General features: G+C 43.9%; 1 protein-coding gene across 1 annotated transcript in view; it reads left to right on the forward strand.

Moving 5' to 3' along the window:
- ano10a (anoctamin 10a) overlaps nucleotides 1-25,992 on the forward strand; it is a 221,477-nt gene that overhangs the window by 174,336 nt on the left and 21,149 nt on the right. The window contains exons 9-11 of the mRNA XM_037252069.1: nucleotides 477-632; nucleotides 710-901; nucleotides 25,161-25,289. Of these exons, the coding sequence (XP_037107964.1) occupies nucleotides 477-632; nucleotides 710-901; nucleotides 25,161-25,289 (477 nt within the window). The remainder of the gene's footprint in view (nucleotides 1-476; nucleotides 633-709; nucleotides 902-25,160; nucleotides 25,290-25,992) is intronic.

A 25,992-nucleotide genomic window follows, 5' to 3' on the forward strand; every position in this document is an offset into this window, starting at 1 on the left:
AAAAAAATGTTATATAAATAAGAGTTCTAAAAACACATTTAAGAGTGTTGTAACTTGTTATAGAAAAATCGTTACAATAATAAAACAGTTCTAAAAACATATTTACAGTATGTACACTTACTAAGGGGGGTTTTGGAAGAAGGTTTACAAAATGCGTGATAGAGGTGTGACACTAATTTCTAAAATCCTGACCTTGCAGTGATCGCTGTTCAGGACTTCATACATGAATAAAGGTAGAATAATATATGTGAATGCATTCAGCATCCCTAGAATAAGAGTCTACCACGATTTAATGTTGTGGTAAAAGTGAATCACTGTTTATACTTTGATGATGCATAGAGGTTTTTCCACATCACAAATGTAGAAAACATATGAAACAGCTTTTTATATCCTGTGCTTGTGTCACAAAAAGCATTTTTGTCATTTTTATTAATCGTATTAAAACATTTACCAATTCTGCTACTGTCTGTTTTAAGAATTTGGCAACCTTGTTGATCACCAGTCAAATCATAAATCAATTCATGGAAGCGTTGGTGCCCTACTGGCTTCAAAGGGGATACAATAAGAAGATGATGATGGAGCTCCCTTTGATTGAACAAGTGCAACTGGAAACTGACATGAGCCCTTACTTGGTAAGTAAAGTTATTTTACTAATTTTAGATCAACCTGAATATACACGTTTAACGATCAATATTTTGCATTCTCACAGGGTACTTTTGATGACTACCTGGAATTGTTCCTTCTTTTTGGTTATGTCAGTTTGTTCTCATCTGTTTATCCTCTTGCTGCTGTCTTCGTGGTTTTGAACAACATAACAGAGATTTACTCTGATGCTTTTAAAATGTGCAATTTGTTTAAACGACCATTCTCTGACCCAGCTCCGAACATAGGGATCTGGCAGGTAAATATCTTGTTCCATACTGGGTATCTTATCAAGTAAGTTTTTGTACACGCACTGAGTTGGGAGTTTAGATTTTGAAATGTACTTTTTTTTTTAAATAAATCAATTACACAGCGAACAAAAGAACACCTTTCAGAATAGTGATTATGATGATTCGACTTTAATTTTAAAGTTTAGCTTGGCGACGCTCTCATATGCACAATGTTTTTTGTAACATTTTGGTTTGGCAACATAGAGACAGTTTTACATTCAAGTAGTTTTACAATTATTTGACTCCCCTCTTAATGTGTTATGCTTCCAAGCATTAACAATGATAAGTCAGCCAAACTCCTTTTCATTAGCCAAAAAAATTACCGTAATTTTTGGACTAAAAGTCGCTCCGGAATATAGGTCGCATTAGCCATAAAATGCACAATAATGTGAAAAAAAAACATATATAAGTCGCTCCGGAGTATTTGGGGGGGAAATTTATTCGACAAAATCAAACACCAAGAACAGACATGAACGAGCAACAACAGGCTAAACGATAGGTATGCTAACGTGACATAAACACAAACGAAGAGCTGAGAACGGGCCTGACGTAACATTCAGAGTTATTAAAAAAAAACATTACATAAATAACACGTTTATAAAACCATCTGTGTCACTCCAATTCATTAAATCCATCGATCGTCCTTTGTCAACAATGGGTGCGCGCCGCTGACGTCGCTTGCACTTCAAAATATTCCACAGGCCCATATAACGATATATATGTAAATTAGATATCAAATAACTATTATATAAGCAATAATATTATCAAACCATCTGTGCACTCTAAATCATTAAATCCATCGATCAAATTCCTCATCCTTTGTCAACAACGCCGGTGCGTGCGCCCTGACGTCAGCCTCGTCGTTATTCCACAGAACTAGTATATAACTATATTGTAGCGTTAACAAAGTACAAGGAAAGACGTGGGTTTGGAAAACGGCTCTTTATTTAACAAAACAAACTTCCAGGCGTGTGGCGGCGTGGACTTCCAGCCACGGAGGTGGAAGAGAGATCCATAGAATAGGACCGGGCGTGCGTAAAAGCCATGACTGAGCCCCATCCACCGTCCCCGGACAGCCACCCAGCCGAGCGCCGGCCCCCGACTTCTATCCACGGAGGTGAAAGAGAGCTCCGTAGAGTAGGACCGGACGTGCGTAAAAGCCATAATAGTTTTTCAAACCTTCTGTGTCACTCCAAATCCTTAAATCAGGGGTCTCCAAACTTTTTGCAAGGAGGGCCCGATTTATTAACGTGAAGGGGCCCGGGGGCCAATATTTTTTTCCGCTTCTCTTCCGGGGGGGTGGGGGGTTTGCTAACGGGACGTCAAACGCTGCGTGTTCGCTTCTCTTCCGGGGGGGGGGGGGGTTTGCTAATGGGACGTCAAACGCTGCGCGTTCGCTTCTCTTCCGGGGGGGGTGCTAAGGGGACGTCAAACGCTGCGCGTTCGCTTCTCTTCCGGGTGGGGGTGCTAATGGGACTACGGCCCGCGGGCCAATAAAAACTGGGCCGTAGTTTGGAGACCCCTGCCTTAAATCCTTCAAACTCTTCGTCCTCCGTGTCACTTAGAAACAAAGCCGCTAATGATGCCGGTAGTACGTGGGGCCCTTCGTCATCTTCGTCATCCTGTGATCAATCTTTGTCCTTTTTAAAGTTAAAGTTAAAGTCCCAATGATCGTCACACACATCTGAGTGTGGTGAAATTTGTCCTCTGCATTTAACCCATCCCCGTGTGATTTTGTTCCATCCCCTGGGGGAGAGTGGAGCAGTGAGCAGCAGCGATGCCGCGCTCGGGAATCATTTGGTGATGTAATCCCCCAATCCCAGCCCTTAATGCTGAGTGCCAAGCAGGGAGACAATGGGTCCCATTTTTATAGTCTTTTGGTATGACCCCACAACCTTCCAGTCTCAGGGCGGACACTCTACCACAAGGCCACTGAAAGATTCAGTGTCTTGCTCAAGGACATTTTGGTCACCGGAGGTGAGGACTGAACCCACAACCTTCAAGTTGGGAGACAAACACTCTACCCACTGATCCACATTGCCTCATAAAAACAACCGCCACGCCACGCCGCGCTGCTGACGTCACTTGAAAATCAAATTACAGTAATCCCTTGCTACATCACGGTTCGTTTATCGCGGTTTCACTTTTTTTTTTTTGAAAAGTTTTCAAAAAATTCACATATAAGTCGCTCCTCATTATAAGTCGCCCCCCCACCCAAACTATGAAAAAAACGCGACTTATAGTCCGAAAATTATGGTAGTCTTTTTTAAACTTTCACGTTGACATTAAAGCTGACATATCATGGTTATAAATCCTTCTTTTTTTACATTTTACTCATTCAGTTATGGTCTATATAAAGTGGAACAACAAAGCTTTTGTCTGAATTTCTCATCATCATAGTATCACAGACCCCCTCCCCCCCTTAACCCCTGTTCTGTGTCAGGCTGCGGAGTGTGGAAATGGAGCAGGGCGACCAAGTGCAGCTTGGACCAGGGTTTATTGAAGCAAACTCAAAAAGACTCGGCAAACTGACATAACTCACTAACAAAACCGAACAACAAGACTGACCGAAAAAGACGTGAAACAAAAAGACAGGGTGACATTACCAAAGACCGGAACCAAAAAGACATCATGACATTAACACAACAATAACTAGACTGACTGACCAGGACGTGAGACAAGAAAACAACAGGACCTGACGACAACAATGATCCGACAGGGAGTGACACACAGACAGGACTTAAATACAAGACAGGTAACAAGAGGCAGGTGAGAATGATTACACTTATCATGGGCACAAAGGAGGGGAGGGGCGAGCACACAGACACACTGACAAACTATGGACATGATCAGGGACGAGTCGTGACAGTTTTGAATCTTCGGTTTACGATGTCGATCCGTTCCTATGTATGCGATATAAACCCAATTTCGGGACAAGTCCGAACAGTAATAAAACAGTAATAATAGTTATAAAATGAAACAGTACAGTAATAAATGTAATAAAATAAAATTTGGAACAGTAATAAAACAATAATGCCATAATGAAAATTCTAAAAATGATAACACACGCGAGAGACGACGCAACAGTCCAAAACGGCATACGTATACCATGTCGTTAAACGTCGTCTTCCTCAGTCCAGAGGCTCTCTCGCGGTGTATTCTTCCGCTGGGCACACCAACTAGTTCCCTAGTACGATGCTTACAAAACAAAATGGTTTAGGTCGCAAAAAGGCTTTAAATATGAGACGAAATGCGAATAAATAATACAAATAATATAAAAACAATATATGAGACGTGTCATAAACATGAAACAACATACATAACTATAAACTGCAAACTTGTAAGATGCACCAGCTAAAATTAGGTGAAAATCTTGTTTTGTTCATATATAACCGCACTGGACTATAAGCCACAGGTATTTTCATGATTAATTATCATTTGGAGGAGAATATACACAGAGGATTGTCAGGAAAGTGATGGTTCTTTGGAGATGCCTTTTATTATACCTTTTATCAACAACGTTTATTGACAAAGATGAAGGAGCTCTGCAAACATACAAACGTATAAATCTCAGTGACGACCATACTAAATCTGCAGGGAACACTAGCAACACATAACTAATAAGAAATAAAATTACAGTACCACTTACACTTAAAGTTGGCAAGGAAGGACCTTGGAGGTGGGGGTTAGACCTTCTTCCGCAATCATGCAAAGAAGGCTCCGCAGCTGTGTCTCGATATTTCTGGCAAACATTAAATAGTTAAACTACAAACCGGATTCGGTTGAAGTTGGGAAATTCTGTAAAATGTAAATAAAAACAAAATACAATGATTTGAAAATCATTTTCAACCTATATTCAATTGAATACACTGTAAAGACAACATATTTAATGCTCAAACCTTATTCAATTTTTCAAATAATAATTAACTTGGAATTTCATGGCTGCAACGCGTGCAGTAGAAGTTGCATCACCTTTCCTTTTAATAACACTCAATAAACGTTTTGGAAGAGAGGAGACTAATTCTCTTAGCTTCTCATGTGGAATTCTTTCCCATTCTCGCTTGATGAACCGCTTCAGTTGTTCAACAGTCCGGGGTCTTTCCTGTCGTATTTTACGCTTCATAATGTGCCACACATTTTCAATGGGAGACAGGTCTCGACTGCAAGCGGGCCAGGGGACAACCTGGACTCTTTTACTTCGAAGCCACGCTGTTGTAACACGTGCAGAATGTGGCTTGGCATTATCTTGCTGAAATAAGCAGCGGCATCCATGAAAAAGACGTCGCTTGGATGGCAGCATATGTCTGGAACCGGATGGCGTACTGGGCGACGGATCTGCTGCCTTGGTGCAGCGTGATGAGCTCCGTGGAGGCGTCCTCCGAGGCGGAGCCCAAATCAAACACGCGCAGGATCTCAGCCGCGAAGGCGTCGAACGACGAACAGGCGGGTCCCTGCCGCTCATATTCTGCCGTTCCCCACAGCCATGCCTCGCCCGTCAGGTGAGTGAGCACGAAACCCACCTTGGCTGGTTCCGTGGCAAATGTGACGGGCTGGAGGTCAAACAAGACGCGGCAGTTTGTCAGAAAGGCCCGGACGTACTTGGGGTCACCGTCGAACCTCGCGAGGTTGCTGAGTCTGGGCTCAGGGACGTCCACGAGCTGCCTGGGCGCCGAGGCAGGACGAGGCGTGGACATAACGGTGGGCTGATCGGCGGGGCTGAGCGGAACGGTCGTGGACAGGGCTCGCGCAAATCGGTCTGCAGCAGCCAGAAGAGCCAAGTCTTTGAGGTCCCTGAGAGCCTCTACCAGTTCCTGGTGGAGCTGATGGTGCTGCTGGAGCTGCTGTTGCTGCTGCTGGAGCTGCTGTTGCTGCTGCTGGAGCTGCTGTTGCTGCTGCTGGACGGCCCTCGTTAATGCCGCCATCTCCTCTGAGGTCTTGCTGAGCTCCCACTCCGTGTGGGTCAGGCGGTCCCGGTCTGAGGGATCGTGCGCTGGTTGCATTTTAGGTCAGTTCGTTCTGTCAGGGAACAGAGACAGGGCTACCAAGTGCAGCACGATCCTTTATTGGCAAAGGGGAAAAATGGGACGTAGAACGCTGGACCTGCGGTCTGGCTGGCGTGGCTGAGCAGCAGAGCACAGCGCGTAGTCGTAGTCGGAGGCAGGTGGTCGAAGGACGAGCAAGTAGTCGGGACAGGCGGCGATCAGAAGCGTGGTCGAAGGGCGGGAAGGTAGTCAGGACAGGCGGCGATCAGAAGCGTGGTCGATGTTCACGGAAGCAGTTGGCTACAAAGATTGGTCCGGGGAAAAAAGGCAGCAGTGTCACGGGCAGGGTAATCAGACGAACTGACAACCACTGGCAGAACACAGAGAGGTTAAATAGGGGACCTAACGAGCTGTAGCAGGTGCTGGCAATTCCATGAGTAGGGCTTGGCTGGAAGTCAGGTGACGCGGGAACGTGACAAAAACAATTAAATTTATCAGTTTGAACATTAAATATGTTGTCTTTGTAGTGTATTCAATTGAATATGGGTTGAGAAGGATTTTCAAATCGTTGAATTTTGTTTTTATTTATATTTTACACAATTTCCCAACTTCAACCGAATCCGGTTTGTAGAAGGCAGTCTCCTGGTCATTACTATTAGCATAGAGATAATTAAAGCTAAAGAACTGGCACAAAATCTAACAACCAATTCAACCCATTCAAACTTTAAACTATTCATCTAATGTCTACTTATTCCAAAAATTCTCCCTTAGCAAAAATTCTACATTCTCCCATTTACCGACAAATATTTTGACCCATTCAGATTTTCTCCTCTAATTTCTACATTTCATGACTGATTCAATTTTGGTTTTTGGCTAATGCCAACTGATTCCAAGAATTCTCATTTACCGAAAAATCTCATTGTCCCCTTTACATACCCACAAATATTTGGGCTCATTCATTTTTTTGTCCTCTAATTTCTACATTTCTTGACTGATTCAAACCATTCCACTTTTAAACTACTCATCGCATGCCTACTGATTAAAAAAATTCTTCATTACCAAAAATTCTGCATTTCCCCTTTAAAATACTCACAAATATTTATTCATTTAATTTTTACCCCCAAATTTCTACAATTCTTAACTGATTCAAACCGTTCTAACTTTAAACTATTCAGTTTATGCCGACTGATTCCAAGAATTCTCCCTTACCAAGAATTCTACAATGTCCCTATTATAAGACCCACAAATATTTGGCCTCCTTCAGTTTTTGCCCTCTAATTTCTACATTTCTTGACTGATTCAATAGCCAAAATATTTGATGGTGTGTTTCTTGGACCCAGACTGTACATTGACTGTACATTGGACACATCAGCTTAGCTTAGCTTAGTTTAGCAATAACATTCCATTTCACCATGATTAGGACTGAAGGTAACTTACTGTATTTAGAATTGTTGAACGTCCTCGATAAATATCTGAATGTATGGCTTTTTCTAGTGGAATTGTTGATGACGCCTTATCACACAACCATTTAGGTAAATTCTAAGGACATCAAAAGTGAAATGGAACAACAAGTTGATTTCCACTTTATTTACAGACGACAGTGGGGCAAAAAAATATTTAGTCAGCCACCAATTGTGCAAGTTCTCCCACTTACAAGATGAGAGATGGCTGTAATTTCCATCATAAATACACTTCAACCAATGTTCCCTCTAATTTTTCAAGTGTCTGTGCAAACACACAAGCTCCCTGTACACACTGTGGACCAGTGACATGCGGTGAGGTTCATGACTGGAGAGGCACTGACGATCGTGCGTTCCACTCCTTTCCGAAGTCCCGTTGTCCGAATCAAACCTTTTAACTCCGGCGTTGCTCTTCCTTTACTGACGACCTCCTGCTTCGACCGAAAATCCCTAGTTGAAAATCGTTTGATATGTAATCCTCCATTGTAAAACGAAAGAAAAGAAAAAGAATGTAAAACGAAATAAATGGACGACTGCTCCTCAGTTGTTCACTGTAAATTTGGCGATCTCTTATTCTACCGGTAGGCGCATGAAGCATCCCGGGATCACTAGCACCCCCTGCCATAAGGCTGGAGAACCTTTTTTCGTAACCTCCGTAAGGTCTCTTTTCAAAGCCGTTTTGTTCATCTAAAGAAACACGACGTTACAGACAGATGACAAAAAACACAAGATATTATTTACGTCACCTTAACTACGGAAATTAGTTAATATAGCCACAGTGTTTGAACACTTAAACAGGGACATAAAGACAGAGAGCAGTTATGTCTAACTGCATAGCCTGTCAACATAGGCAGCCGTGTGATTACGCAATCCTCAGAGGAGGCTAGACAGGAAGTTGGCTCCTCCGAGCGAATCGTCTTCGGTTTTAAAATAACTATAAAAATTCATCGATTTTGGTTCAAAATGATACAAAACTATTGAAATTATTTTCAAATTATGGTGGAAAATAAGTATTTGGTCAATAATGGCCTTGATCTGGGGCTCCAAGAATATCACCGCATCCATCTGAAGTTTGCTAGAGAGCATTTGAATGATCCAGAAGAGGATTGGGCGATATGGAATGTCATATGGAATGTCAAACTTCAGACGGGCCTGGACATGTACTGGCTCAAGCAGTGGGACACGTCTGGCACTCCAGGATTTGAGTCCCGGGCGACGTCGTGTGTTACTGATGGTAGTCTTCCCAGCTCTATGAAGGGCATTCACTTGGTCCCCCTGTGTGGTTCTGGTCTTTTTGTTCACTGTTCCTGTTATCATTTTGACCCCACTGGGTGAGATCTTGCGTGGAGCCCCAGATCGAAGCCATTATTGACTAAATACTTATTTTCCATCATAATTTGCAAATAAATTCTTTAAAAAATCAGACAATGTGATTTTATGCATTGTTTTTATTTTGTCTCTCATAGTTGAAGTGTACCTATGATGGAAATTACAGCCATCTCTCAGCTTGTAAGTGGGAGAACTTGCACAATTGGTGGCTGACTAAATATTTTTTTGCCCAACTGTCGCTTGTGATTACAGTCACTAACCTACAATACTAATCAATACAACTATGTTACACCAATTATGAAGTTGCTGCATTGGCTCCCTGCTTGCTTTCGGATCAATTTTAAGGTTCTTTTATTAATTTATAAGACTCCTAATTGGGGGAGGTTCTCCTGTTTACTGGATTTGCTTCTACCCTCAAGGCATGTTTGGTCATGTACGTGTAAGTCACATGTTTAAAAAGGGCAGCTGTCGGATGGATGTCATAGGATGGCCAAATATGGGCAAATGATCAAGGACCGGAAGTATGATGCCACTCATTAGACATGTCTGGTCATATTATCACGTGTTTAAAAATATCACGGCCTTCAGAAATATGACATTACTCTGAAATCCAAATATAGGCGAAGGAATGGGACTTCCGGTTGTTTTATTAACTTGGCATGATACCTTAAGGGGCAGGGCCAAAGATAGAACGTTCAGTAAAATCACACTTGTCAGAGGTTTGACGAAAGCGACACTGTTACAGCTCTGTCATGCAAATGTCACATTACAAAAATTATGATTCAATCAGTGTAATCTGAAGAATCATTGTAATCTTAATGAAGAGGTGTCCAAACTTTTTTCAATGAGGGCCACATACATAAACATATGGGAGGGCCACCTACTAGAAATTAGGTCTATAGCCTTAACTTTAGTGTATTGATGTTAGAAAAATCAGTTAAAAGTGGTCAAATATATTGTTGAATATATACGTAAAGACAACACTGCATTCATCACAGCTTTCCATCATCCATCCATCCATCCATCTTCTTCCGCTTATCCGGGGTCGGGTCGCAGGGGCAGCAGCTTCAGGAGGGACTCTCGGACTTCCCTCTCCCCAGCCACTTCATCTAGCTCATCCCGGGGGATCCCAAGGCGTTCCCAGGCCAGCTGAGAGACATAGTCTCTCCAGCGCGTCCTGGGTCGTCCCCAGGGTCTCCTACCGGTGGGGCATGCCCGGAACACCTCCCCAGGGAGGCGTCCAGGAGGCATCCTGATGAGATGCCCGAGCCACCTCATCTGGCTCCTCTCAACGTGGAGGAGCAGCGACCCTACTCCGAGTCTCTCCCGGATGACCGAACTTCTCACCCTATCTCTAAGGGAGAGCCCGGACATCCTGCGGAGAAAACTCATTTCGGCCGCTTGTATCCGGGATCTCGTTCTTTCGGTCACGACCCATAGCTCGTGACCATAGGTGAGGGTAGGAGCGTAAATCGACCGGTAAATTGAGAGCTTTGCCTTTTGGCTCAGCTCTCTCTTTACCACGACGGACCGGTACAGAGTCCGCATTACTGCCGACGCTGCACCGATCCGCCTGTCGATCTCGCGCTCCATCCTCCCCTCACTCGTGAACAAGACCCCAAGATACTTAAACTCCTCCACTTGGGGCAGGATCTCATGCCCGATCCGGAGAGGGCATTCCACCCTTTTCCGATCGAGGACCATGGACTCGGATTTGGAGGTGCTGACCCTCATCCCGACCGCTTCACACTCGGCTGCGAACCGCTCCAGTGAGAGCTGGAGATCACGGCCTGAAGAAGCCAACAGCACCACGTCGTCTGCAAAAAGCAGAGACGCGATGCTGAGGTCCCCAAACCGGACACCCTCAACGCCTCGGCTGCGCCTAGAAATTCTGTCCATAAAAATTATGAACAGAATCGGTGACAAAGGGCAGCCTTGGCGGAGTGCAACCCTCACCGGGAACGAATCCGACTTACTGCCGGAAATGCGGACCAAACTCTGGCATCGGTGATACAGGGACCGAACCGCCCTTATCAGTTGGCTCGGTACCCCGTACTCCCGAAGCACCCCCCACAGAACCTCCCGAGGGACACGGTCGAACGGCTTCTCCAAGTCCACAAAACACATGTGGACTGGTTGGGCGAACTCCCATGCACCCTCGAGGATCCTGCTGAGGGTGAAGAGCTGGTCCACTGTTCCACGGCCAGGACGAAAGCCACACTGTTCCGTCTGAATCCGAGGTTCGACCTCCTGACGGACCCTCCTCTCCAGCACCCCTGAATAGACCTTACCAGGGAGGCTGAGGAGTGTAATTCCCCTGTAATTGGAACACACCCTCCGGTCCCCTTTCTTAAAGAGGGGAACCACCACCCCAGTCTGCCAATCCAGAGGCACTGTCCACGATGTCCATCAATGGATCTTTATTGATTTATTAATAAAAAGCTTTGGTAGCTCATTCTCAGAACAGCAGCCTCAGATTTCTTCTTAGATGTAAGATTTACAGTACAGAGAAATAATAAAGGGGAAATGGGATGGGTAAATTTCAAGCTTGTTGAAGTTACTCGGCTTAGGATCACACCTATTAACATTTATTTGAAACGATTATCAACATTAACAGACTGAATTGGACTTAATAACAGAAGTGTAGATAATTTTAGTACATTATTCTGGTGAATTTTAGCTGCGCTGGATATGTAAATGGGGCCATCCTGCTCCGGTGACGATCCAAAAATCCGTGCAAATGTCACTTGCTCAAGGAGCAAATCCGTATCAAATGAGATCAGATGAATTTGCATGCGCAGTGTATGCACAGTGCACAGCGGTGTGTACTCTGTGTGTTAACAAGAAAAACCCAAGTGGTGGGCAAAAACAGGCTAGTGACAGAATTTATGTGCATTATGGGTATTTGTCGCATGTTTACCTCCACATAAATGCTTCGTAATACACGGGTACTGTGGAAGATATCTTTTACTCACCTAAATTGGGAACGGCACTGATGTTTTTGAAGTCCTGCACCTTTTCTGGGCACATTATTTTGGCGACTTTAACGAGGCAGTCTTGTATGAGGTCTCATCTGAAAAAAGCTTGCTATGTTTCGCGATGAGTTGGGCTGGCCATTGCAGCCTTTTCTTTGAAGTAATATTCACCTTCCAATGTGTCTCTGCATTTCTCCACTCAATTTCTATCATTCACTTCTTTGGTTCTGCCATGTTTACTATCTTGGGGACGGTACAGTTCTTCTTTGTCTACTTTTGTCCTTATTGGTTGAGCAACTGCCTTCATCAACAGTAGTAGCAGCACAGGTACTCTCCCTGGTGTTGAAATTAAAAAGTGTAATACACTCGGGCAAAAGTTGAAGCGTAGACCATATTCTATTCTACTTATACTATTTCTTGTGGTAGTTTGGAAACTTCTGCCTTAAAGTGTAATGAGCAAAATTAGTTTAAAGATCACGGAAAATCCACTTTCTTTTGCTTTTATATTCATTTTACTGTGTACTTGGAGTCTCCAAGGTTGTAGAAAAGTGTAATACCGTATTGGCATGAATATAAGACGACCCTGATTATAAGACGACCCCATCTTTTTCAAGACTCAAGTTTGAAAAGACTTTTTGAACACCAAATTTATTTTTTATACAGAAAATGATTACATCTGAAACAAAGGATTATAACAATATATTCGAGAGAGAAAGCATGTTATTTTGCCTCATTCAAATCATGCAAAAACTGTCTATCACATCTTGATATCTGAACATTTAAATATGTAAACTAAAGTGCAATCACATTTGTAAATGAATGGCTTCTGGTTTTTGAAATGTAAATAAACCAATCTACTGTGATAAAACAACAAAATTGCAATAACTGCATTAACCATCAAAGTGAAGTCTAACTGTAACTGTAGTCTTGAAACAAATCTAAATAAGGAAAAACATTGCAATAAAATAGTGCAAACTGCTACCGCTATTGTTGGGGAGACTGAGGACTATATTGTGCAGACATTGGCAAACTACGGCCCACAGGCCACATCCGGCCCACGGGGCCGTTTAATCCGGCCCGCCAAACCTGAATAAATTGTACAATTAAACTTTTTTTTGGGTCATTTTCCCTGCAATTACTATGTTTCCCCAGTAGATGGTGAAGTGCCCGCTCGTGCATTTACTCCCGGAAGCCGTGTCAGAAAGCTCGGTGCACACTCACAAGTGCGTGTACGTACTCAGTAGTACGGAACCGGCGCACTCCACGCTCTATTTCTATCAGTGCCGAATTTCGAGTGTGGGCTAGGACGTCAGCGTTCTCGTAATTAGCGCGCTGAGCTTTCAGATACAGTTTTACGCTAAAGCCTCCCACATACCTTCTAGTGTTGAAATGAGTGGCCCGAGGAAAAGAAAGGTGGACACTGAGTGCCGAGTGTTAAAAGAGTGGACAATTTTGCTCGACCTACATGGGTGAGCAGATGTTCAGCCACATGAACGTCAACAAAGCCTGTCAAAGATCTAGGTTATCGGACCGACACCTCGGCTCTATCCTTGGAATTACCACAACAAATTTTACTGTAGACCAGGGGTCACCAACCTTTCTTAAACCGAGAGCTATTTCCTGGGTACTGATTAAGGCAAAGGGCTACCAGTTTGACACACACTTCTGAAATAGCCAATTTGCTCAATTTGGCTTTCACTGTGTTATTATTGTCATTTCCAGTTCACATGTAAGTGTGATTTTAACAAGAATAGCAAAAATACAGTCAAACCTTGGTTTTTGACCACAATCCGTTCCAGAAGGTGGTTCGAGAAGCGAATTGGTCGAATTCCGAATCTATTTCATCCGTTTCAAGACAAAAATAACCCGCCTTTTTTTAGCATTTTTTCATTTGCGCATATTTGTCCGATCGCGCAACTGCAGCGCACTGCCGAACGCGCAACCGTAGCGCGTCGCCCACCGCGCAACTGCACCGCGCTGGTCGCATTATTGTGACAGAGCCGTCGCTAAAATTTAGAAAACATCTTTAAAGTCCCGATGTACTTTCCAAAATTATAAGTGGACCTCAGTGCGCAGGGAGCTTAATTTGGTCCGATCGCGCAACCGTAGCGCGCCGGGCGCTCACTGTCGCATTGCTTTAAGAGCGTCATTGTGTTTTAGGATGGCTTTACTGCTCCCACTTGCTTTCTTTGGATGCATGATTGGGGGTTAATACAATCCTCAAAGTAACGAAAATACAATAACAACGGAGTCAGTCGGCATCCGGGCCGCGCGGTCGGGTTTTCTCGGGTCCTCCCGGCTCATCTCGCGAGGTTCGACCTCTGAATTTTGTTCGACAACCGAAGCAAAAACATCTAGAATTTTTTGTTCGAATTCCGATTTGTTCGAGAACCAGGACGTTCGAAAACTGAGGTTTGACTGTAAAATAAATAGATGCAGCTCACTGACAAGTGCCGCTATTTTAGAACAGTCCTGCGGGCGACCCATGCGGTCCTCACGGGCGACCTGGTGCCCGCGGGCGGGGTGACCCCTGCTGTAGACTATGATGCACTAGCAAAAAAGGGAGACCAGCAATGCTATTCCCACTGAAAATGAAGGGGAGTTTCTCTAGTTTGTTGTAAAAAAAAAAATGCATTTTGAAAATAATTTGTACAAATAGCAGGGATTGAAACTAGCGACCATTCTCCTTTTTAAACAATGCAGTTTGCGACGAATCTTAACTTTTAAAGTTCTTAAGGTCACTAGATTCAAGATTCAAGAATTTTTATTGGCCATGTTTGAGCATGCCAAACAAGGAATTTGACTTCGGTACATCTCAGCCTCGGTTTAACATTTAGGTGACTAACAACACTCAGGACATGTGCAAAAATTGACAAATATTCTCAAACATCCCCTGATCTTAAACTCCCAGGAGGGCAAGGAAAAACTCAAAACTCCAGCTAGGGGAAATGAGAAACCTTGAGAAGAGACCACAGATGGGAGGGTCCCTCTTCCAGGATGACCAGGCTGCAATGGATGCAGAGAGGACACATAGTACAAACAGTGTAGACAATTCAAAAAAGGTGTGGAGAGCAGGATGTTATTGCACAGCAATGATTCTGAGAACCTAAGAGTGGTGTGAGTTCATCAGAGCGACAGCCTGGGGGAAGAAACTTTCTCTGTGTCTGCTGGTTTTGGCGTACAGAGCTCTGTAACGCCGTCCGGAGGGGAGTAGTTTGAACAGACTGCAACCTGGGTGAGAAGGGTCTGTAGAGATGTTACTTGCACGTTTCCTGGTCCTGGACAGGTACAAGTCCTGGATAGATGGGAGGTTGATTCCAATTATCTTTTCTGCAGTCCTAATTGTCCATCGCAGTCTGTGCTTGTCTTGTTTGGAGGCCGATCCAAACCAGACAGTGATGGAGGTGCAGAGATAGACTGGATGATGGCAGTATAGAAGGTCTTCAGCAGCTCCCGTGGCAGGTTGAACTTCCTGAGCTGTCTCTGAAAGTACAGCCTCTGCTCGGCCTTCTTCCGGACAGAGTCTATGTGGCTGGTCCATTTCAGGTCCCGAGAGATTGTGGATCCCAGGAACTTGAAGGTGTCTGTGGAGAGAATAGTATTATTGCGGATAGTGAGGGGTGAAAGTGGTGAAGGGTCTCGCCTGAAGTCCACTGTCATCTCCACGGTCTTGAGCGGGTTCAGCTCCAGGTGGTTTTGGCTGCACCGGTGGACCAGCCGCTCCACCTCCTGTCTGTACGCAGTATCGTCATCGTATCTGTCACCGTGTTGCCGTTTTGATTTCTTTATTACTTTATTTAGATGTATTCTTTCACTGATTCTTCAAGATGATGTATTTGGTCAGAATGTTTGCCGTTTGATGTGATTTCGCCTCATTAGATAAACATCTTTCATAAATCTGACCTGCAGGCGGTGAAGTGATGGAAACTGTTATTCATAATAACAGTGTTTTATTTAATGAGAATCATTGATAGTAGTTTTTTGGTGAAATATGTATATTTTTAATGCTGTTAATAATTTCTTAATTTAATTTAATTTGTTTTCAAAAAGATTTTTTTCATTATCCATGCTTTACTACCTACTAAAGGCCAAAACTTTTTATGCACTGACCTTTACGTGTCGTTTATATCAGTGGTCCCCAACCACCGGGCCGCGGACCGGTACCGGTCCGTGGGTCACTTGGTACCGGGCCGCCAAGCCGCACAGAAATTTTTTTTTATCGACGATCAATTAATTCAGGTCAAGACACTCGTCCCGGTCACGTGACATGTTTCCCCAGTCGAGCCCGCAAAGCTAATATGTGGCGACAGGCTAACTAACCAGGCAATGAAGCATTCAAAACTGCTTCAACACATGGAGACCAAGCATCCTGCAATAAAAGACAAACCGTAATCACTTCGGGTGTCATTGTCTCCGATTACGTCTAGATGGGACCGGCTCGTTTCTGAGAAACAAACTCAGTGCTCCCACTAATTCAACGTAATGGTGAGTTTTATTTTTGTCATTTGTACTTGTTTTTATGTCAGTCGTATCATTTTATTTCATCGTATTTATATATTTATTATAAATGTATTATTTATTTATTTATATAAATGTATTATTTATTTATATAAATGCCGGTCCGCGAAAATATTTCTGACATGTAACCGGTCCGTGGCGCAAAAAAGGTTGGGGACCACTGGTTTATATTACTTCACACAAACACTACATCCATCTGCTCCTGGTTCGGCCCCCCGGTCAAAATTTAGAACCCAATTCGGCCCGCAAGTCAAAAAGCTTGCCCACCCCTGGTATCGGGGCTTGGCTCGGATTGGTTATGCTCTTTTCGCCCCCGGGTGTCGGTCAGAACACAGGAGGGAAGACGTGGTTCAGTTTTGATTGCGTTACTGAATTATTGGCAAAAAAAGTAACAGGCACTGTGGTTCAGAGGGGCATACAGGCAAACTGGCAAAAGGGTTAAGTTTGGTCGTAAGGATGTGAGAGCAGGTGTGTGTAGTATTCATGGGTGAGTCTTTGGGTGTGTGAATGTGATTCTTGTGTGTGTGATTATTGTATGAAGTGTGTGAAGGGTGAGTTGTGTGCGTGTGTGTGTGTGTGTGTGTGTGTGTGTGTGTGTGTGTGTGTGTGTGTGTGTGTGTGTGTGTGTGTGTGTGAGTGCATGCGTGTGTGTGTGTGTGCGTGCATGTGTGAGGGTGTGTGTGTGTGTGTGTGTGTGTGGTTCTGCAACAGACAAAAATACAGCACGTAAGTCAACGCTCAACTTCTGACGTCACACAACACTAGTAGACGGCACATGTTACATAACTAACTGCGCGTAACGGTTCCGCTATACTAAATAACCATAAATGAAATACCGTTTTGGCCCGAATATAAGACAATGTTTTTTGCATTGAAATAATAATAAGTGGGGGTTGTCTTATATTCGGGGTCTAGACATTATACCTATTTTCACTTGTGCGCAGCGGTAAGTTAAAGGTTGCTGGTATGTTGCTGTGATCGTGTGCGTCTTTGACACAAAATGAGTATACTGTATACATTTCATTGTTACTACTGTCCACTGTTGTGCCGTTTGTCCGATCACGAAGTTTTATGCCTATTATTAAAATAATGTAAAGAAAAATAGTGGTGTCAATTTGATCATTTCTCCTTGCAGCCCATTAGAGTTCACGTACCTGCATATCAGCGCTGTCTGTTCGATACTGGTCACGTCACACGACTCATCCATCACAGGCAATTGAGAAAGCTGGAGCCGAATTGATGTCCTTGATTTGCTGATCGGTGATATTGTTTGTGCGGAGAGGCATGTCTTTAATTTTCTGAATGATCTCGGTTTTGTGTTTGAAGTCCGAAAATAGGCACTCTGATATTTTAATGAATGAATCCTTCATGTACTCGGTGAATGGTTTTCCGCGTTTTATTATCTCCCGGGCTGCAACAAAACTTGCAGAAGTAACAGAGTTTGGAGATGCAATCTACATCTTGAAACTGTTTTTTCGGTCCTCAAATTTCTCCACCAGCACTGCAATTGCACCTTTCCTCTCAGTTGCAACTGGGTGATCGGCAACAAATTTAGCATCCTTTAGCTGAAAATGTCGCTCCAAATTCCTCTTCTTGTTCTTTGACAACTTCTCATTGCAAATCAAACATGCAGGCAATGCTTCAGTATTGGCAATGAAAGCAGAGTTCAGTCCATTCTTTCTTAAAGCCTCTGCTCTCATCAGCAATCTTTCTCTTTTTGCCTTTTGAATCCATGACCCATCACTCACACACCTGTTTGTTTACAACTCACCTGTGCTGTGTCGCAGGCTATGACGCAATTTTGCCATTTGGCGTCATTCTTAAATTCTGTATTTTTAATATATTTACAACTTCATACATTTTTACAGCATAAGAATGTTTGAGTCATGATTACCATATAAAAACCGTATTTAAAGAAAAAATAAAAACGTTGCGCATTTTTGCAAAAACTCCAGGAAGCCGCTAGGGGGTGCTAAAGAGCCGCATGCGGCTCTGGAGCCGCGGGTTGCCGACCGCTGGCCTATACAGTCCTCAGGCTCCCTAACAATAGCGGTAGCAGTTTGCATTATTTTATTGCAATGTTTTTCCTTATTCAGATTTGTTTATCACAGTAGATTTGTTTATTTACGTTTCAAAAACCAGAAGTCATTCATTTACAAATGTGATTGCACTTTAGTTTACATATTTAGATGTTCAGATATTAAGATGTGATAGACAGTTTTTGCATGATTTGAATGAGGCAAAATAACATGCTTTTTCTCTTGAATATATTGTTATAATCATTTGTTTCAGATGTAATTATTTTCTGTATAAAAATTAAATTTGGTGTTCAAAATGTCTTTTTTCAAACTTGAGTGTTTAAAAAGAGGGGGTCGTCTTATAATCGGGGCTGTCTTATATTCGGGCCAATACAGGATTGTCAGGATTGAGTTGAGCCAGGGCGACCAAATGCAGCTTGAACCAGGATTTATTGAAGGGAAGGGGGAAGGTGAACAAAGGAACCGGCGGAAAGAGGCTCACGGATAGCGAGCGGGAAACGGGATTCCCCTCTTACCAAGCGCAGACCAGGAAGAGGTTCTGACCGTGAGCCTACACACAAGACACAACAGGCACAAACGGGAAGAAACAGGAGACACCGACGGAGAGGAAACACGCGGACAGGGTTTAAATACATGAGGGAGCAGGTGACAGTCATTGCGGTAATGAAGGGGTGTGGCTGAGGGAAGTTGCCGCTGGCTGAGTGTCCTCTGGCACGGGCGTGACAGGTATATGTTGAAGTTTGTGCCATCTCTGCACTTGAGGATGTTTTTACCTCTCAAAGATAACAGTGGCTCCTCTGGTGGTCGCAGCTTGCACGGCGATGATGTCTTGTGGATAGGTGGGAATGTACAATACCTGTGACAGGGTAGCTTTATGGCGTTGCCCCCTGCTGTCAATCAGCACCACCTCCGCATCTCCCCTGCCCTCTGCAACCCCACTGGATTTCGTCCCATGAGCCAGCTCCATGAAGTGAGTCTCTGACCGGAATCCATCGTCAAACGTCTTCAACCGCGTAATGTTCGTGATGATGTGGGAAGTCTTTAAAATGCTTGACATGGGGTCGTTGCTGAACTGCATTATAATCGCTCACCTCGAACGTGAACTCGCTGCTGTAGTGCACCTCAGATACTGTCCGCACGTCGTCCCGACGTTGCGGTCTTCTTCTGCTGGTCGTGAAGCAGTGGGATGAACTTTTGACAGAGGTCGCACCACTGCTTGCGGTGGCACACTCTGGCTATGTGTCCTCTCACGCCGCATTCTGAAACACACCACATCTGTGGTCCCATCTTCCCGTCGATCAACACCTGCTGGAGTGCGCTTCACTGCCGGCCGCCCTCATGACGTTGTCCTCTGATGTCGCTGCCCCACGCATCTTGTCAGTGTCCACTTCTGAGTTTGCTTTTAACGTTTGCAAAACTCACTGGGTCCTCACTCTATGAGATATGAACTGAGAATGGTTTGAATGTTTCTGGTAGTCCTTTTAAAACCATCGCCACCAACAGACCATCACTCAGTGTCTCCAGCATTTCTCAAAGCTGTGATCACTGTTTCTTCACGGATGATACAATCAGTCATGCTTTCTCCACTGGCCTTCCTTAAAGATGTCAGTTCAGTGTACAGGAAAATGATCCGAGGCTTGCATCTGCCTGCATAATAGTCTCTCAAAATATTAAGAGCTTTGCGACCATTATCAGGTGCTCCTTGCATGACAAGTGACAAACTTTTGTCATCCAGGAACTGGATCACCTCCGCATAAGCCTTGGCGTTCATAGTTGCATCGTCTTCTTCCTCCTTCGCGCTGCTTGTACACCAGTCGGGCTCTTCGAGGATGGTGTGTTTCAGTCCTTACAGTAACATGTCCCTAGAACTTCGTCTCTCACAGTTCATAATTCTTCTCATCACCGTCAAAAACCAGCTGGGACCAGCGGCAGCTTGACTCAGCTTGCATGTTCATAATGTTGCACGCCAACACTCACGCACATTGCCTCTCTACAAAGTTATCTAACTCACACAAACGGCCACTTCGTACACTGGGCCCATAACCTGTTAGCAGAGTGAGGTGACTGGTTCTTTTATCACAGACAAATGATTTAGGTTGTTTAATTTACCTGACATGGCGGCTCGGTGGCGCACTGGGTAGCACGTCCGCCTCACAGTTAGGAGGGTGCGGGTTCGATTCCACCTCCGGCCCTCCCTGTGTGGAGTTTGCATGTTCTCCCCGGGCCCGCGTGGGTTTTCTCCGGGCACTCCGGTTTCCTCCCACATCCCAAAAACATGCTTGGTAGGCCGATTGAAGACTCCAAATTGTCCCTAGGTGTGAGTGCGAGTGCAAATGGTTGTTTGTCTCTGTGTGCCCTGCGATCGGCTGGCAACCGGTTCAGGGTGTCCCCCGCCTACTGCCCGATGACGGCTGGGATAGGCTCCAGCACTCCCGCGACCCCCGTGGGGACTAAGCGGTTCAGAAAATGGATGGATGGATGAATTTACCTGACATTTTTCGGTGTGTACTTTCGCCTTCATCACAGTGTCACTGGTGTAGGTGGGATGCATCTTTATCAGCTGATGGATGAAGGCGTGGCTCACCTGTCAGATTTGACAGGTGAGTCACGCCCTCTGCTGTCCGTTCACCCCTCCAGAATGCTGCTCTAGGTGGAAGAGAGCATGGTAGCTCCCTCGTCCCTGTTGATGGTCCTCGGGCCCCGCTTGCGGATCTCGATGGCCTCCCTGAGCCAACGCTGATGTTTGTTTTGTTCGGTGCGGATGACTCTGGCCTTCTCCCAGTCCATGATGTGATTTTCTCTTTTGTAATGATCGGTGATGGCTGACTTGTAGTGTTCCTGTTGTGCTTGTTCTTTTAATTGCACTTGTCTTGTTGCTGTCTCCTTCTCACACTCCTTCTTGTGTTCTTTTTTTCTTGTAGTAAAGTTCCTCCCTGTCTCCCCCGATGTATGATTTATTGCATGATTTGCATGGGATCTCGTATATGGAGTTGCATTTATTTTCCGGGTGTATTTTGTCCTTTGGATGAACCAGTATCTGACAGAGTGTTGTGTGTGGTTTGACCGGTGTGTTTATGTTGTTTCCTCATGGCTCTTTGGATGCATTCCGTAACCCCTCTCACATATGGCAACGTCACAATTCCTCTGTGTTCTTGTTTACCGTATTTTCCGGACTATAAGGCGCACCGGACTATAAGGTGCACCTTCAATAAATGGCCCATTTTAAAACATCCATACATAAGGCGCACCGGACTATAAGGCGCACCATTAATGCATTAATTTTCTGAGACAGTCTTTGCGCCAACATTCCATGAACCATTACCATTGTGAATGAACTTGTAAATATGTAACTATATCCTTTACTATATCCTTTGCAGATAGGTTGATATTGCAAATGAGAATCTGTCGTCAATTGCACTACCACAAAAGTTAAAGATTAAAATAATAACAAATTAACAATTTTATGAAAGTTGAATGAATTTTTTATTAGATGTATTAAGTTTGTTTTATTGTTGTTATTGTTGTATGAATAAGAAGGGTGATATTGGTGTTTGTGACTGCAGTAAACAGGCCAGGTTGCATCATGTCAGATTTTTAATCCAAATCAAATCATTCTCCATTTCATCTTTTTTATTTCAACTTCAGATGCAACAAATTGCTATAATCACAAAATAATGATCCATAGTCATTTTGATTCATGATTCATAGTCTTCAGCGGGCCACTTATGATTGATTTTATAACACAATGCTTCGGGCAAGTTTAAATTTAGATGCGGGTCGCATTTGGCCCGCGGGCCGGAATTTGGTCCATATGTAAGGCGCACCGGACTATACTTTTGAGAAAATTTGAGGTTTTTAGGTGTGCCTTATAGTCTGGAAAATACGGTACTTGTTTGATTTTTCTTTCCCCCCTGTGTTGTGTTGTTTTTGTTTTTGACCTGTCCTGCACCTTTAGTTATTTCCCACTGTGGATACTGACACCTTTTAAGTGCGTGTTGTATGTGTTTTTCTTCCTGTGTTCTATCATCCTGGTCCGTGATTATTGTTGTACGTTCGTGTAATGTCCTGATTACTGACAGTTTGTGGATAGTGGGGTGTTCAGATGTCCAGAGGAGGTATTGGTCGGTGTGTGTGTGTTTTCTGTGTACAGTCAAACCTCAGTTTTCGACCACAATCCAGAAGACGGTTCGAGAAGTGAATCGGTCGAATTCCGAATCTATTTTTCCCATTACAAATAATGGAAAACATTTTTAATACGTTCCAAGACAAAAAAACCCCGCCTTTTTTAAGCATTTTTTTCAATTGCGCATTTTTATCCGATCGCACAACTGCAGCGCACCGCCGAACGCGCAACCGTAGCGCACCACCGACCGCGCAACTGCACTGCACTGGTCACATTATTGTGACAGAGCCGTCGCTGAAATTTAGAAAATATTTTTAAAGTCCTTATGTACTTTAAAAATTTTAAGTGGACTTCAGTGCGTAGGGAACTTAATTTGGTCCGATCACGCAACCGCATCGCGCCGGGCGCTCACTGTCGCATTGCTTTAAGTGCGTCTTTGTGTTTTAGGATGGCTTTAATGCTCCCACTTGCTTTCTTCGGAGGCATGATTAGGGGTTAATACAATCCTCACTCAAAGGAACGAAAATACAATAACGAACGGAGTCAGTCGGCATCCGGGCTGCACGGTCGGGTTTTCTCTGGTCCTTTCGGCTCATCTCGCGAGGTTCGACCTCCGAATTTTGTTCGACAACCGATGCAAAAACATCTCGAATTTTTCATTCGAATTCCAATTTGTTCGAGAACCGGGATGTTCAAAAACCGAGGTTTGACTGTACTTTTATTTTGATATCTCCGTTGTCTGTGTGGTGTATGTTCAAGTCCAGAAAAGCTATGGATTGATCCGTTTCCTCTTCGTGAGTGAATTTGATGCTGCCAGTGGTGTCTATGGTGTTGAGATGGTCTGTGAGGTGTTGTGTATGTCCTGTTTTCACTTTCTCCAGAATGTCGTCTACGTAGCGTTTCCATAATGTGGGTCTGTATTCATCCGGGGCTGTTCCGGGAGCTTTCATGCTCTCTACCACCTGGAGCAGCATTCTGGAGGGGTGAACGGACAGCAGAGAGCGTGACTCACCTGTCATATCTGACAGGTGTGCCACGACTTCATCCATCAGCTGATAAAGACGCGTCACACCTACACCAGTGACACTCTGATGAAGGCAAAAGTACACGCCGAAACATGTCAGGTAAATAAAACAACCTAAATCAGTTGTCTGTGATAAAAGAACCAGTCAACTAACTCTGCTAACAGGTTATGGGCCCAGTGTACGAAGTGGCCATTTGAGTGATTTCAATAACTTTGTTGAGAGGCAACGTGCGTGAGTGTTGGCGTGCAACATTATGACCATGCAAGCTAAGTCAAGCCGCCGCTTGTACACGCCGAAACATGTCAGGTAAATAAAACAACCTAAATCATTTGTCTGTGATGAAAGAACCAGTCAACTAATTTATAAGTGAAGACAAAATGAACTTAGTACAACTGTTAGCAGAGTTATATCAATAGAATAAGTAATACTGTGGAGACCGAACAAAATGACGACCATCACAACTCGCTTTGGTTTGCCAGTGCCAATCAACACATTGGTAACACCTGGTTATTATTGAGCATATCTTTTTTTTTTTTGGTCATTCACACACACATTCACACTGTCACTCACACACCATTCATACCATATGTGGGTATCGAACTTACGGTGTTGACACACAAGACAAGCAAGTGTACCCTTACACTATCAGCGACTCCCATTTATTGAGCACATCTGTCAAACAAAAACAGCAAAAACAACACTTTGTGTGCACCATTCTTCAAAATAAAAGTCCCAATATACAGAGCACATCCCAGCACAGACCATATAATATACCGTTAGTGGGCTCTTCCACTCTCTGTTTGACTCCCAAACTCTCCATACGGTCCAGTTCTTCCTTAAGTCTGCCGCGGAGAGCAACTGGGACCCTTCTTGGTGCATGAATCACAGGTTGTGCATTCTCTCTGTTTGATGGAGTATGTGAAGGGTAGTACCCCAAAGCCAATGCCGTTACACAGGTGCCATCCGCAGCAGCGTCACTTTGTACAAATGTTTTTGCGTGCCTGGCGGAAAGTTCACTCGCATGACAGATCTTCAGAGCGCTGTCCAAAGAAAGGTCACTGTCGCTCAGCATTTCTTTTCTCACACATTTGTCACGTATGCCAAACACAATTTGATCTCATACTATCGAGTCCTTCAGCTTCCCAAAGTTGCTTGTTTGTGCTTTGGTCAAGTCTACTGCTGTTGACATCTTTTAATCAATCAAAGGGTTTGCGGCGCAAGTAAACGGTACCTCGGCTAAAAAACTACAAATATGTTGACCGGAGAGGGAGGCGCACATCTTGTGGCCTGGAAGGAGTGGGGTGCAGTATCTCATTTGCATTTAAACAGATCGCACCAAAACGGCGCACCTTGGAACAAGTATAAAAGAGGGACCGTGATGCTATCAAAACGAGGAATTCAGACAAAAGCATCGCTGTTCTACTTTATATAGACCACAACTGAATGAGTAAAACGTAAAACTGAATAATTCATTAATGTGATACGTAAGTTTTAATTGAAATATCACTGATTACATCTATGGTACATCACAGGAATGAAAATGTGATACTGCTGTAAAAGAACTTATTTTATTGTCTGACTGATTTTGCAAATTACAGAGAAAGCTCTGCAAATCGCAAAATTAGATATGTTTAACAAGGTGTCAAAAGAACAATGTGGCTAAGATAGGAACATTTCTTAGACAGGTTGTTGCAAAAAGTCAAAAGGTAATAACAAAACGCAAATTACAAATATACTGAACAATTTGTTGTTTGTTGCTCTTCCCCTTTGTATTTAGCTTGCCTTTGAAGCCATGAGTGTCATTGCAATTGTGACCAACTGTACACTTATTGGCATGTCTCCTCAAGTCAGAGCTTACTTCCCTGACTCTGAGATGCATCTCATGCTGTGGACAGTGGCTATTGAGGTAATATATAAATTAGTGAAGAACCTGGTTGTCACTGTGTGTGTGTGTGTGTGTGTGTGTGTGTGTGTGTGTGTGTGTGTGTGTGTGTGTGTGTGTGTGGTTGTGTGTGTGTGTGCGTGTGTGTGCGTGCATGTGTGTGTGTGTGTACGTGTGCATGTGTGCGAGTGCATGCGTGCGAGTGCATGCGTGTCCATTTGTGTGCAGGCATTCCATAATGCTACCTTGATATTGCCAAAAGAAAATTAAGAGAAAACATTTGCAATACAGTGTTCCCTCGATTATCATGTGGTTTGCATTCCCCATAATGCCCGGAGTAAGTGCAATCTATATAGCATTTTTTTAGCATTATTTTTAAAATTTTAATTTTTCAATTGTTTTGTGGGGGGGATTTACATCTCTGCATATTTTGCTTTTTTTAATGTAAAAGAGACAAAAAAGGGAGCGGCACGGTGATGCACTGGCTAGCACGTCCGCCTCACAGTTCAATTCCACCTCCAGCCTTCCCCGTGGGGAATTTGTATGTTCTTCCCATGCCTGCGTGGTTTTTCCCCGGATTTTCCTCCCACATCACAAAAACATGCTGGGTTGGCCGATTGACCTCTCCAAATTGCCCATAGGTGTGACTGCGTGTGCGAATGGTTGTTCGTCTCTGTGTGCCCTGCGATTGGTTGGCAACCGGTTCAGGGTGTCCCCTGCCGACTGC

Source organism: Syngnathus acus, chromosome 5 (assembly GCF_901709675.1).
Source record: "Syngnathus acus chromosome 5, fSynAcu1.2, whole genome shotgun sequence".
Lineage (NCBI taxonomy): Eukaryota > Metazoa > Chordata > Actinopteri > Syngnathiformes > Syngnathidae > Syngnathus > Syngnathus acus.